The sequence below is a fragment of the Gavialis gangeticus genome, unplaced genomic scaffold, assembly GCF_001723915.1.
Source record: "Gavialis gangeticus isolate Ggan-Ray unplaced genomic scaffold, GavGan_comp1, whole genome shotgun sequence".
Classification (NCBI taxonomy): Eukaryota; Metazoa; Chordata; order Crocodylia; family Gavialidae; genus Gavialis; species Gavialis gangeticus.
Genome location: NW_017728994.1, coordinates 48,676,752 through 48,688,384, shown reverse-complemented (window position 1 = coordinate 48,688,384; position 11,633 = coordinate 48,676,752). Strand labels below are relative to the sequence as shown.

At 45.3% G+C, this 11,633-nt stretch overlaps 1 protein-coding gene across 2 annotated transcripts in view; it reads left to right on the top strand.

The window, feature by feature from the left end:
* Window positions 1-11,633, top strand: part of SH3PXD2A (SH3 and PX domains 2A) — a 331,374-nt gene that overhangs the window by 145,976 nt on the left and 173,765 nt on the right. For both annotated transcript variants that reach the window (XM_019502762.1, XM_019502761.1), the window contains exon 5: window positions 3,236-3,327. In XM_019502762.1, coding sequence (XP_019358307.1) covers window positions 3,236-3,327 — 92 coding nt within the window. The remainder of the gene's footprint in view (window positions 1-3,235; window positions 3,328-11,633) is intronic.

Genomic DNA, 11,633 nt, shown 5'->3' with positions numbered 1-11,633 from the left:
GACCCCCTGCCATGGCAGGAAAGAGTACTGGGGTCAAACGACCCCAGTAAGGTGGTCATCCAACCTCCTCTTAAAAACCCCCAGGGTGGGAGCCTGCACCACCTCACGTGGAAGCTGGTTCCAGACCCTAGCCGCTCTGACCGTGAAGTAGCGCCTCCTGATGTCATATGGAAGTGGAGCCCACTTCTGTCGGTGTTTGGTGTTTGGAGCCTGCTAAACAGACCTCTGGGGCCAAGCAACATTTGGATATTTAGTAGTAATTACATTTCCTGGTTACAGTGGCTATCTCTGTCATACTAACTTCAATGGAAATGCCCTATGGACCACTGTGAGATTGAGGGTACAGTTAGCAATAGCTTTCCAAAATGCAGAACTGTTACTACTTAAGGGCACGTCTATGTGGTAGCATCCTCAAGTGCTCCATGCTGCCCCAGGCAGGCTGTTCCCCAAGACAGCAGTGTAGCTGCATATGCCTCATATTTTGAGCAGGCTAATTAGCACAATTGAATGACTGCCAGTTAGCCCGTCCCCATTCATTTGAATTAGTCTCTCTGCTGTACTATATGGACACAGCTGTTTTGCTTCTGGTTTAAAAAACAGGCTTTCTGGAGCAGTACAACATGCCCTACAGCACCCCAGCAAAATTGGAAAGTGCCCTCTCTCTGTAGTTTAAACCTGGGGTTCTCAACATTTTTAAACTCAAGGCACCCCTCAGTGGACTCAAGGCGCCCCTCAGAAAACAGCAGCTCTGTATTTTCACTTGCTTTTTGACTACAGAAAAATAATAGAGCAGTTAGAATCATAGAAAATTAGGGTTAGAAGAGCAGGTCACATCTTGGCCAACCACTTGCTCCAAGCAGGACCAGCCCCAACCAGATCCTTGCAGCCAAGGCTTTGTCTAGCCGGGTCTTAAACACCTCCAAGGATGGAGTGTCCACCACCTGTCTGGGTACCCTGTTCCAGTGCTTCACCATCCTCCTAGGGAGAAAGTCCTTCCTAATATCTAACCTCAACTTCCCTTGCGGAAACTCAAGAGACCACAACAAGGCAGAATGTTTTTGACATTATGAATTCCTATTTGAAAGCTCTAGGTTTATCTTGTGAATCATGTTTGCACACCCAACAGCGCAACATTGTGTTTCATAGTTGGTAGGGTCAGAAGGGACCTGAGCAGATCATCAAGTCAGGGTTTCCAAGTGCCCCAGGGTGCTGCAGTGACTGCTATTCTGAGGCAGGTATTCTGTCATCTGTATAATAGTCCAGGAATGTTTCTTTGCTTGTAGAGAGGGAGAATGAGGCTGGGGGAAAAAAAGCTTATTTTTCTTCTTAAAAAAAGCCATCATACATAAACAGTGCAGCAGCAGGGGTTGGGGTGTCTCTATCCCAGAACAGACATTTGGGGTCCTGTCTGTTGCTGCTCAGTTTTGTATGCAACACCTTGAAAGACCTGTGACTACATTGCCTATTTGTTCCCAGCACTGCAGTAACAGAGCTGTTTCCAGTTTGTGCATCCTCACATTGCTTCCTATTGTAAGGGATTACTTTTGCTCCCTTAGTGACCACACATTTTACCAAGGCCACTGTCATTGGATCCACAGATATGCTGGAGCCAAATGTAATCTCCCTACTTCCACATTGTGAATGTACCACACATAGAAAATGCACAGCTGCAGGTTCCTTGGAAGCTGTATCATCTGAAATGTGGACCTTTCCAAGATAGGGATATAGACACTGAAGGTGGCAAGTTGGAACTGCGGGAATGCAATATTAGATCAGCATTTGTAAGTGGTTCACCATTTCCTTGCTTCCGTAAAGGAGAGATGCTCGCAGAAACAAATTCCAGGTCTCTGAGTTCAGTTCAATGCAAAACATGACTGCTAACCACATTGCACTGCCCTGGCTTCTGGTTTCAAACATGCCCCACCATGTTTGTGTGACCGAGGTAAATCAGATCTGTCACCACTTAGTTTATGCTGTCTGTGATCAAACTTTTGGCCCTGTGGACCAGATAAGGGGTGCAGGGCTGGTCAGTGAGCCCCAGGATCAGGACAAGGGGCTCTGCACTCTCCCCCCCCCACACCTGTTGGGGTTGTGGGGAGCCCCACAGGTTGGATGACACAGTGCTGATGGCTGGATCTGGCTTGCAGGCCAGGGGCTGAGCACCCCTGGTCTGTGCCCATTCATCCAGCCATGCCCATGATTTAGTGCTAACGTGCTTTTTCATGTGACTTTCAAGATTGTCCAAAAGGGAGGTGAGGTCTTTTACCGTGTTTTCAATGGATGTAAGGGCCAAGTAGTCTTGTTCTCTAGAAGAGGGTTGCCTCCTTAAGGGCCTCATCATCAGTGCTATTTTTCTATGTAGTCTTTTTCCATAGGACCTTAGTTCCAACTCCTTGTTCTGCTGCCCACTTCCCTAAGTCCCTAAATCATGTGTGAGCTGATGCTTCTGCACTGGCGATTACCTGGGACGGATGTTTGATCTCCCCAGCACCAAACCATGGAGCCTGGAGAGCTCACTCTGAACATATGCTGGCCTTTACCTCCTCCATTTGACTGCTTTCTTTCCAGTAGACTTAAATATAATTGCGGTTGCCCAACAGATAGTATTGATTGCTAGCCCAGTGAGCACTGCATATCTGTACCATGCAGAGAGCATCTATATGCTGAGCCCTACAGTGAAGGGTCCTTTGTGCCGCAGCAATCACCTCTGTGCCCTTCTTTCCAGCCTGTTAATCAAGCTTTCTTTCCTATTAACTTACAAGGAAATGCCTTGTGCTTCTACCCTTAGTAATGCGCAAAGGAAAGGCGTATGGACAAATAATTCTGCTAGAGTAGCAAAAGCTGAATTTGCAGATTATCACTATTGTAATTTAGTTGTATATAACCTAAGGTGCTGGGCAAACACATAACAAAGAGAGAGTCCCTGCCCCTTTATAATGGAGCAGGACATAAGGTGCTGGATCAGAATTTTGCCCATGGATCCAAAGCTAAGCCAGCCCTCCCTGAGCCCCTGTGCTTGTCCAGATACACAGTATAATTTTGCACTCAATGCCTTTCACACACTTTTTTTTCAGGTATGGATCCAAGCAGGGCACTTTTCTGGCTTCTCCCCTTTTCCTGGTTAACATTGTTCTGCTGAGATGCTCCCAAAATTTGCACTTGCCTCTGTCTTGCTGAAGAACATGCTTGTAATTTTGATGTCTCTAAAGCCTCCCCTGCTTCTTTTCCTTTCTAGGCACTGGTCAGGCTCCCTCCTCACATTTCACAGTGCGATGAAGTTTTTCGGTTCTTTGAGACTCGACCAGAGGACCTGAACCCTCCAAAAGAGTAAGTGCTGCATTGGGTCTTCAGTCTCACAGTCCCTTTGTTTGCAGGGAAGCTCGTTTGGCTTGATTACTTCCCTAGAGGGGAGAGCAGATTTTTTGGCTCCCTGGGGAGCAGCTTGGTAATTAGGTAAAACTTAAGGAGGATGCACGTGGGGAAGTTTAGACCAAGCTCCCAAACCAGTCTTGTATCCATGTTTCTGGAAGCTCCCTGTTCACTCTTCTATTGTTCCTTGTTCATAGTTGTAATGAAAAAACCTGTCCCCGTTGGCTAATTTTTACCTGATTTCTATCAACAAGGAGGCATTAAGTTCCTCAGAGCATTGGCTCAGCAGCAGTGGGAAATCCTGCCTGTTAGAGATCAGCTAATAATTACCAGCTGCCTCTTTCAATGTACTCCATCCCACAGATGCATGGTGGCTTTATTGGAGTCCAAGTGTGAATCTGGTCTATGTCTCTGGAGAATTTATTTTCTGGAAGTGGGAAGCGAAAATGAAGTTGTGGGGCAAGTTCCTGTTTCTGATGGAATAGACAGGCTGATTTCCCACAGCTAAAATTCGGAGAACTGGCTCCTTTGATTCATGGTAGAAGGATGCTGACTGCTTCTGACAACCACTGGTATTTGGTAGCACCAAAACTGTGTCTGATATTTCCTCTTCTCCTATTTGCTTATTATTCACCAACTCACCACAGCGCGCACAACTTTGTATCAATGGGACATTTACCTCTTAATGGGATTTTGACCTCTTTTACTACGCTGAAACTAGCTTATAAACCACATCAGCCTAATTTGCTGTCAGCGCTGTTTGTGTGGTCATTTTGGATAGGGCCAGAAAGTATTTGAGGCTGGTTTAGATTCAGAGTCAGTTCAGCCAATGTGAAACCTAACGCGGAGCTAACTGAAGTCAGTGGGAGTCTTGGATGAGCTTCAGCGGGCTTCGGTTCAGGTTCCCAGTTCCCGGTTCAGTGCGGAGGACTGCGATGTTTGTAGTTTAAGGGCCGCATTTTCAAAACCGTGACTTGCTTTCAACACTGGAAATGCTACAATTCTCACTCAGCCAAGTACCTTATATACAACCAACCCCTTTTTTTCTCTCTAGCTTTATAGTTGGAGACCTCAAAAAAGGAGCACCCTATTCTTTCTCCCTGGGTCTCTTTGAGAAGTATGTCTATGCTGAACAGATAAAACAGGATGGTACATTCACTGTTTAGCTGTTTGCCCCATGGTCAGAAAGCAACATAGGGAGGGTCTCCCCCACGATAAGAGGATTATTGCACGCTAAACTCAATTCTTCTCAAAGAACCCAAGCAGGCTTCACAAGTATCAAGTGCATCCTAAAACTCATGTCTGAGCTTGAGAAATATTATCCCTATTTTACAGATAAACTGCAGCACAAAAAAGTGCGCTTACATGGGGAACCAGTGGCAGGATTTGAAATAGAGCCAAGGGACCCTACCCTACCTTGCACAGCTCTCTGTGAAAGGTACTGATATGGTCCCCATTGCTGCAGTATCTGAATACTTTATGATCTTTACAGTCCTTCTATAGCAGAGGCTAAAGTATCTCAGCTGGTACCAGTATCTTATTCCAACATGGTAATAAATTGGAAAATAGAAGGGGGGGACACCCCAATTGAATCTCATTTCGCTAGTGTCTGCAAGATATTAAATCTAGCTGAGTTTAAACAAACCCTACCTCGTCTTTTGTAAGCAAACAGATCCTGGGGAAGGTGTCTTAGGTTTCTGCAGAGAGCTCCTCACAAAAGATATATTGTTGAGAGTGGAGATCGGTCCCTATTAAACGACAGTGCAAAAGCCAATGGAAACAGAACAGTATTTTTCTTCATTGAGTGAAAGGCAAGGGGAGGAGATCTGTGACTTGCAGGCCCATTGTGTAGGGTCCAGACCACAGGCAAATCCACGGAGAATCAGAACCTCAGCTGTCATTGTGCATGAAGAGGAGCAAATGTCCCCTCTCCTGCTCCCATGTCATGCCCTTCAGTTGTCTTCTTCAAGAACATTTCAGTGAGCCCTTGGAGTTGGTATTACTCAGGACATAACATCGTAATTCTCTTCCTTGGGCTTTCAGGACAGACGCTGTTTAGAGTTGTCATTGGTATATGAACAAACCACAGCAAACTATGCCAATAGACTGCAAGTGCTGCAGTCAAGCACTGTAAATTTAGGAAACCCGTACAACATGAGTATGTTCCTTCTGTGCCTTTGCATTAAGACATCATCTTTAATTGCACAGGACAGCAGCCTCACTCAGCTGAGGTCAGTGAGACTGGATGATGTAGTGCTGAACTCAAAATGAGCATGTAACTCACCTGCCTGCAATAGTTTAGGAACAGCAAGTCTTGCTTCTGTCCAACTGGTTGAAGAGAGGACCTGGGAGGTCCTTTCCAACCCTGTGGTTCTATAAGTTAAGCTGCTAAGGGCATTTCAGTGCTACATTGCTGGTGCTCTCAAAATTGAGGTGATGTTCTAGAAAACAGCCTCTGGGCAGCAACCCCTGTGGTACTCTGAAGTGTGCAAGAGGCCAAGGTCTCAAGATCAGCTGTAGTAGGCACTCCCAGGATTACTTCTAGGTTTGGTTAATGCAGGTGGGAGAAATGTTTTCAAGTGTGTTTTTCCCTGAGAGCCTTGGAGGTGCAGTGTAGACATACCTGAAGGCACTTAGGTGGCCAAAAAAATGTCCCATTGACTTAAGTGTGTCCAGGATTTCACTTCTAGTGTCAGATCCTATTCTACTTATTAGGCACCTAAGTGTGATGCTATTCCACCCAGCTCAACTCCTTAAAAACTGTTTCTGCACCTGTGTTTGTATCATACTCCATCATCTTAACCTTAGGACTAAGTCACAAAAGTCAACACAGAGGAGAACAACCCATCCGTCTTTGGCATTAGCGGTTTTTCAGGAGCTCAAGCAGCATGAAATAGGGTCGTTCTTAGGTGCCTTGAGAAATGGATTTATGCATGGCTTTACAGCATTGGGGTCAGTCAATGCAGTCATTCCTCTGTGGGGTTGAGTTTGGGCTCCCTTTTACTTGCATTACATCTGAGTCAAGTCAGTAAAGAGGCTTGCTTTGAGTTGTCAAGATGGGGCTGTAATGGTGTAACAGAACAAAGGGCTCCACCTATGCTAGCTAGCAGAATTAGTCTTGTAACTACATCCCCACATGTGATCATGGAGGTAGTGAAAGTGGGTCCTTAGCACGTTCAGCTCTTGAACGTGTTAATGATAACAGTGCAAAGCAGAGCAGGGACCAGCATTCCCAGCATTCCTTACCCAGCTGTGGGGTGGGCTGCTATCATGCTTTTAGCGTGCAGGCAGAGGAAAACCTTTGAACTAGAAGTTTTGGCTGATAAGGAAAGGAGGAGACTGGTTTTAACTGTTTCGTCTTGCAGCATATGGATGTGTAACTTTCAAGCAAATGCACACCTTGTGTCAATGCATGAATTCAGAACTTTTGCTGCACCTGCAAAACCAGATGTGAATCGCTATTTAGTTCTGCGAATGGCTGTGTCCAATAAGGAGTAGAACGTCGCATCATTAATGTAGCATTTATCTTGTATTGAAGGAGAAGAGACAATTTTGCTTCTTCCATCATTCTAGATTAATATAAATGCCTCCCTTTCGAAGGCTACTCAGCCATAGCTGGTAAGTCATTATGATAAAAATGGCAGTACTAATAATAAATTAACCTTAGGCTACAGTTTGTGAGCTGAATTCAAGTGTGAGCTCAGGGGTTTGTATCAAACAGAAACAAACTCTTATGACACTATTTTACCCCAAAGAACAGAAATCTGAAAAAAGTAAGATTTCTATCAGCCTGTGTGTTGGAAATTGCATATGAACTGCTGTTTCCCTGAGTTGACATGAGCCTGGGTCATAACAAGAACCAAAGCTTCACATAAGAGCTCTCTGCCTTCTGGTTTCGAGTCCAACGTGGAAAGCAGGTTCAGAGCTGGGAATTCAAGCCCAGAGATCCTAACAGGCTTGAATTACAGATTTCTGGTTTTGGCCCACAGACAAGTACTTGAATTTATAGTCAGGTTTCTTATCTGAAAGCATTTTCCTCTGATGTAACAGGAGTTTATTGATCATGTCTTCATTGCATATATGTTAACATAGACTACTGCACCATCAGAGTACTGGAGCTTGATGATTGGGGTCAGGGTGGCCTTGGTTTTGGCTTGTAGTTGGCTGTAGCCTGTGCTCACTTGGAAGCAGAACTTCAGGCAATCATCAAGTTCTTTACCAAGGCGTACAAGAAAATGGGACTGACATTTAACATTCAGAAGACTAAGGTCCTCCATCAACAAGCTCTTAATGAGCAGTTCCCAGCTCCGGTAATTCAGATTCACGGTGAGACTCTGGAGAACGGTGAGTATTTCCTGCATCTCGGAAGCCATCTCTCGCAGAAGGCTGACCTCACCAGAGAAATCCAGCATCGCCTCAAACGTGCAAGTGCAGCCATGGATGCCTGAGGAACCGGGTGGTCAAAGATTGTGACATCAGATCCAAAACCAAGTTCATGGTTTATCAAGCAGTTGTTATCCCCACTTTACTGTACGTAGTGGAGACATGGACAACGTACAGGAGATGGCTCAAGTAATTGGAGAAGTACCATCAATCCTCTGAATCCAGTGGGAAGATGGATGCACCACTGTTAGCATCCTCTCACAAGCAAACACCATGACCACTGAGGTGATGATCATCTGACATCAACTTCGTGAGCTGGCCACGTCATCTGGATGTCTGACTCCATACTCCTGAAACAAGTTTTATTCTCCCAGCAAAATCAAGGCGTACGCTCAAGAGGAGGGCATAGAAAATGCTCCAACGATGTCTTCCAGGCCAGCTTGAAAAAATGCAACATCAGCATTAACTCCTGGGTGACTGTGGCCCGGGACTGCCCCAAATGGAGGAAGGGTCTGCGGCAAAGATATCTGTACTTTGAAACCTTCTGATGACAACAGGAGATGGAAAAGCGGGAGTGGCAGAAACAGTGTCGTGGGTCGAATCAAGAATCCAGTCACCCAGCCCGCGTGGACACACATGGGCTGTCAATTCCAGATCAGCCTCATCAGTCATCTTTGGACCCACAGATAAGACAGTCCTGGAGGACAATCATCCGCAGCTGTGAGGGATTGCTGTAGAAGATTTTAATGTAGCATTTAAACTCCAAGTGTCTGGTGCTAGGATGCCATAGACTCAATGTAAAACCCAGGATGGATTGCCCACGAGCAGTGTTTTCTTTGACTAACACAGATACTTGAAGGGTCTAATAACTAACTTTACTAAGCTAAGGAGCCTAGGTATCTCCCGGTGTTAAGACTCAGTTCCTTAACCAATAGTTTTTTCCTATCCACAAACATGATAGTATTCAAATCTGATTACTGTTGTCATATACCTATAGCTCAATTTGTACTGTAACATGAATCAGTTGCTACTAAACAATGACGTGTCAGCATTGGAAGAGTGTAATGTTGCTGCAATGACCTTGTCTAGCTGAAAGTTTCTCGGTCACACAACATGCAGCTTTGATCCATTATTCAGTATTATGCTACGGTTTTTATTCCCCTGTAGAATTCAGTTTCCCAAAATACTCAGGGCTTGTGTCCCTGTATGGGCAGGTCGTGCAGAACCCACCACGTGAAATGTGCTTCTCTTGCTTATTGCAATACTTGTGGTGCTGGCCTCCTCCTTGTGTTGGGGTTTATACGGCACGATCCATCCATATGTCAGCCTGTTTTAATCTCCGCACCTAATGAAGAGGCATTGGGAGCTGGTGAGGCAGTGGTGCCCTAACCCGTGGCTCAGGGCAGCCAGTTCTTCTCTGACATCGTTTGCAGCCAGAGGACATTAGAAAGTTAAAATAGGTTGACAGAGCAGGTTGTGACGTTGCTCTCGGTGTATGGCTGGGAGCAGTAACTTTTCCAGAGCGTATCATTTTCTAAGCTGTTCATAAACTAGAGTCGAGAACACATATGCAATTCCACCATGGCCCATTTTCAGAAGCGACTTAGGAACCTGAGGTTAAAAATGTCAATAGTGCCTAAGTCACACTAAGGGCTCAATCCCTTTGATTTTCAGTGCGATTGGCACTCAATGGGGTTTTCCAGTTTAACTATATTAGGAGCCTGAATTATTTTTAAATATCTGGCCCTGAGTCCCTGAGTGACCCCTGAAAATGATTTTTGTCTCCAAAGTCACAGAAGTGCTTTTGAAAATTGTAGCTGTAATCAGGCAGGATGCCAGTTTCATGACGCTCGTCATCCCGGGCCCGTATGTGGTGCCGATTAGCAGCTGACACTGTCTGTAATCTGAGAACTGGTGGGACAAGCATAAGACACTTGGGCTGGCTTTCACTGACTCGTATTTTTATGATCTCTGTTAAGGCATGAGATGGAAGATTGTTATCTGAAGTTAACTGCCACAAGGCAGGGGGATGAAACACTCTCCAAGATGGGAAAAATGGGAAATAGCAAATGTATTATCGGGACTCCTCAACGCTGGTCTCACATGGGACTTTCCCCTCTTGTTCACAGTCTATAAATGGTTAGGATTAGAACATCAAAAAGGAGATATTGAAGTGGTAATATTAGCAAATAATGCAGTTTTGCTGAGAGAAGGATTTAAATCTTTCTGTTACAGGGCCAGTAAATGAAAAATGGGATTAAATGCCGATAATATCAAATAATACAGTTGGGGGAAAACCAGAACAGAATAGGTTCAGCAACAGCAAAACCCAGAAGGGGGGATGGGTAAGAAAGTTCAAATTTATAGTAGACGTTCTTCCTGTCATTGTACAACCAAGAGGTTAATTCAGATTGTGAACATATTGCATTTGTATCTGCTAATTGTTTCCTGGCAAGGACACGGTAGTGCCAGGAGAAGACACAGAGTATAGAGGAGCAAAGTGAGTTTTATGCTGGGCCTTCTGGGTCGGGAGTGAAGAGAGGGGTGATGAGAGACTGTCCGAATTTCTGTCCCTTGTTTTACTGTTGACAAAGCAGGAGGGGCTTGTTTAGGACGCATACACTGTGATGGATACCAGAGGGATCCCACTCTCCATTCTGCTACAGCCTTTCTGGACCTATACCAGTGTCAGCGAGATCAGAATCAAGGCCAAGTGCGTTTGTCTTCCCGGAGTGAAAGAACGAGCTGGCTCATTGGGATGGCCGTGTGACCCAGCCTGACTACAGAGCGGAGGTCAGCAAGCCTTCGGCCAAGAAACCTGCAGGACAGACTTGCTGGCATAAGAGGCCTTTTCCTGTTCTACGTACTTTAGTCATATCCTTAAAGGAGCCATCAGTGCCGATAACCCGGCGATGCCTATTCATAGATTACAAAGCCCTGGCTTATGCTTAACTTCACCCATACAATTTTCCCTTCAGAGGAGTGTGATTCAGTGGTTAAAGCAGGGGACCCCTTTAGCCCCTTCTCACCCATCTGTAAGACGGTGGAAACGATCCTTTTCCTGGGAGGAGTTGGGAGACTTGACTCCTATCTGTAAAGTGTTTTGAGACCCTCATAGTAAAGGAGCTTGATTGCAGGGTGAAACTAGAGATTAGCAATTACCATAATGATATTTAAAAATCATCAGCTAATCCTGGCAGAACTATCATTTCTAAAAGCTGCCAGGAGAGCATGCTGTGTTATATCTGAGTGTGCAAAGGATCACAACTATTCAGCAGGCAGTAGCAACAACGGGGCATAATGAGGCAAGATGGGAAAGGCACCAAAATAGCTGGCTTCAAAGCTTATCAAACACAAGGTGCAAAACCACAAGAACAGGCTTTCAGATTGTGAAGCACATCAGGCAACCATCACCCTCCAGCTAGCAGTTCCTGAAATATTTTATCCAGCCAAAGGAAAGGCTTCTAAATGTCTTGATTTAAAGTCAGCAAAACTGATTTACAGCACGAGAAAGGGATGGGCCTCTTTCAGGAGCCCTGTAATGAAAGCACGGTGGTAAAAACAACTGCTTCCTTCCACGGAGCAGGAAGATGAGCCTGAATTCGTGAACACTTGTAAACATGTGGAGGTTGTCATAGAGAAGGGTTGTTATTTCTCTTCATGCTTTATATGATAAGCCTGGCATTGTGGGAAAGGGAGAGGGATAGGGACTTCCTCACTTTTTCTGGCTCTGTGTGGGCCCAGGAGGGTGTGAACTGCACACATTGCACTTTCTGCCTGTGTCAGGGAGAGCACGTGACACGTCACCTCGGGATCTGCCTGGCAGCATTTTGCTACCACAAATGCCTTTAATGTCAGACTCCCCTTCTTGGTCTCCTCAA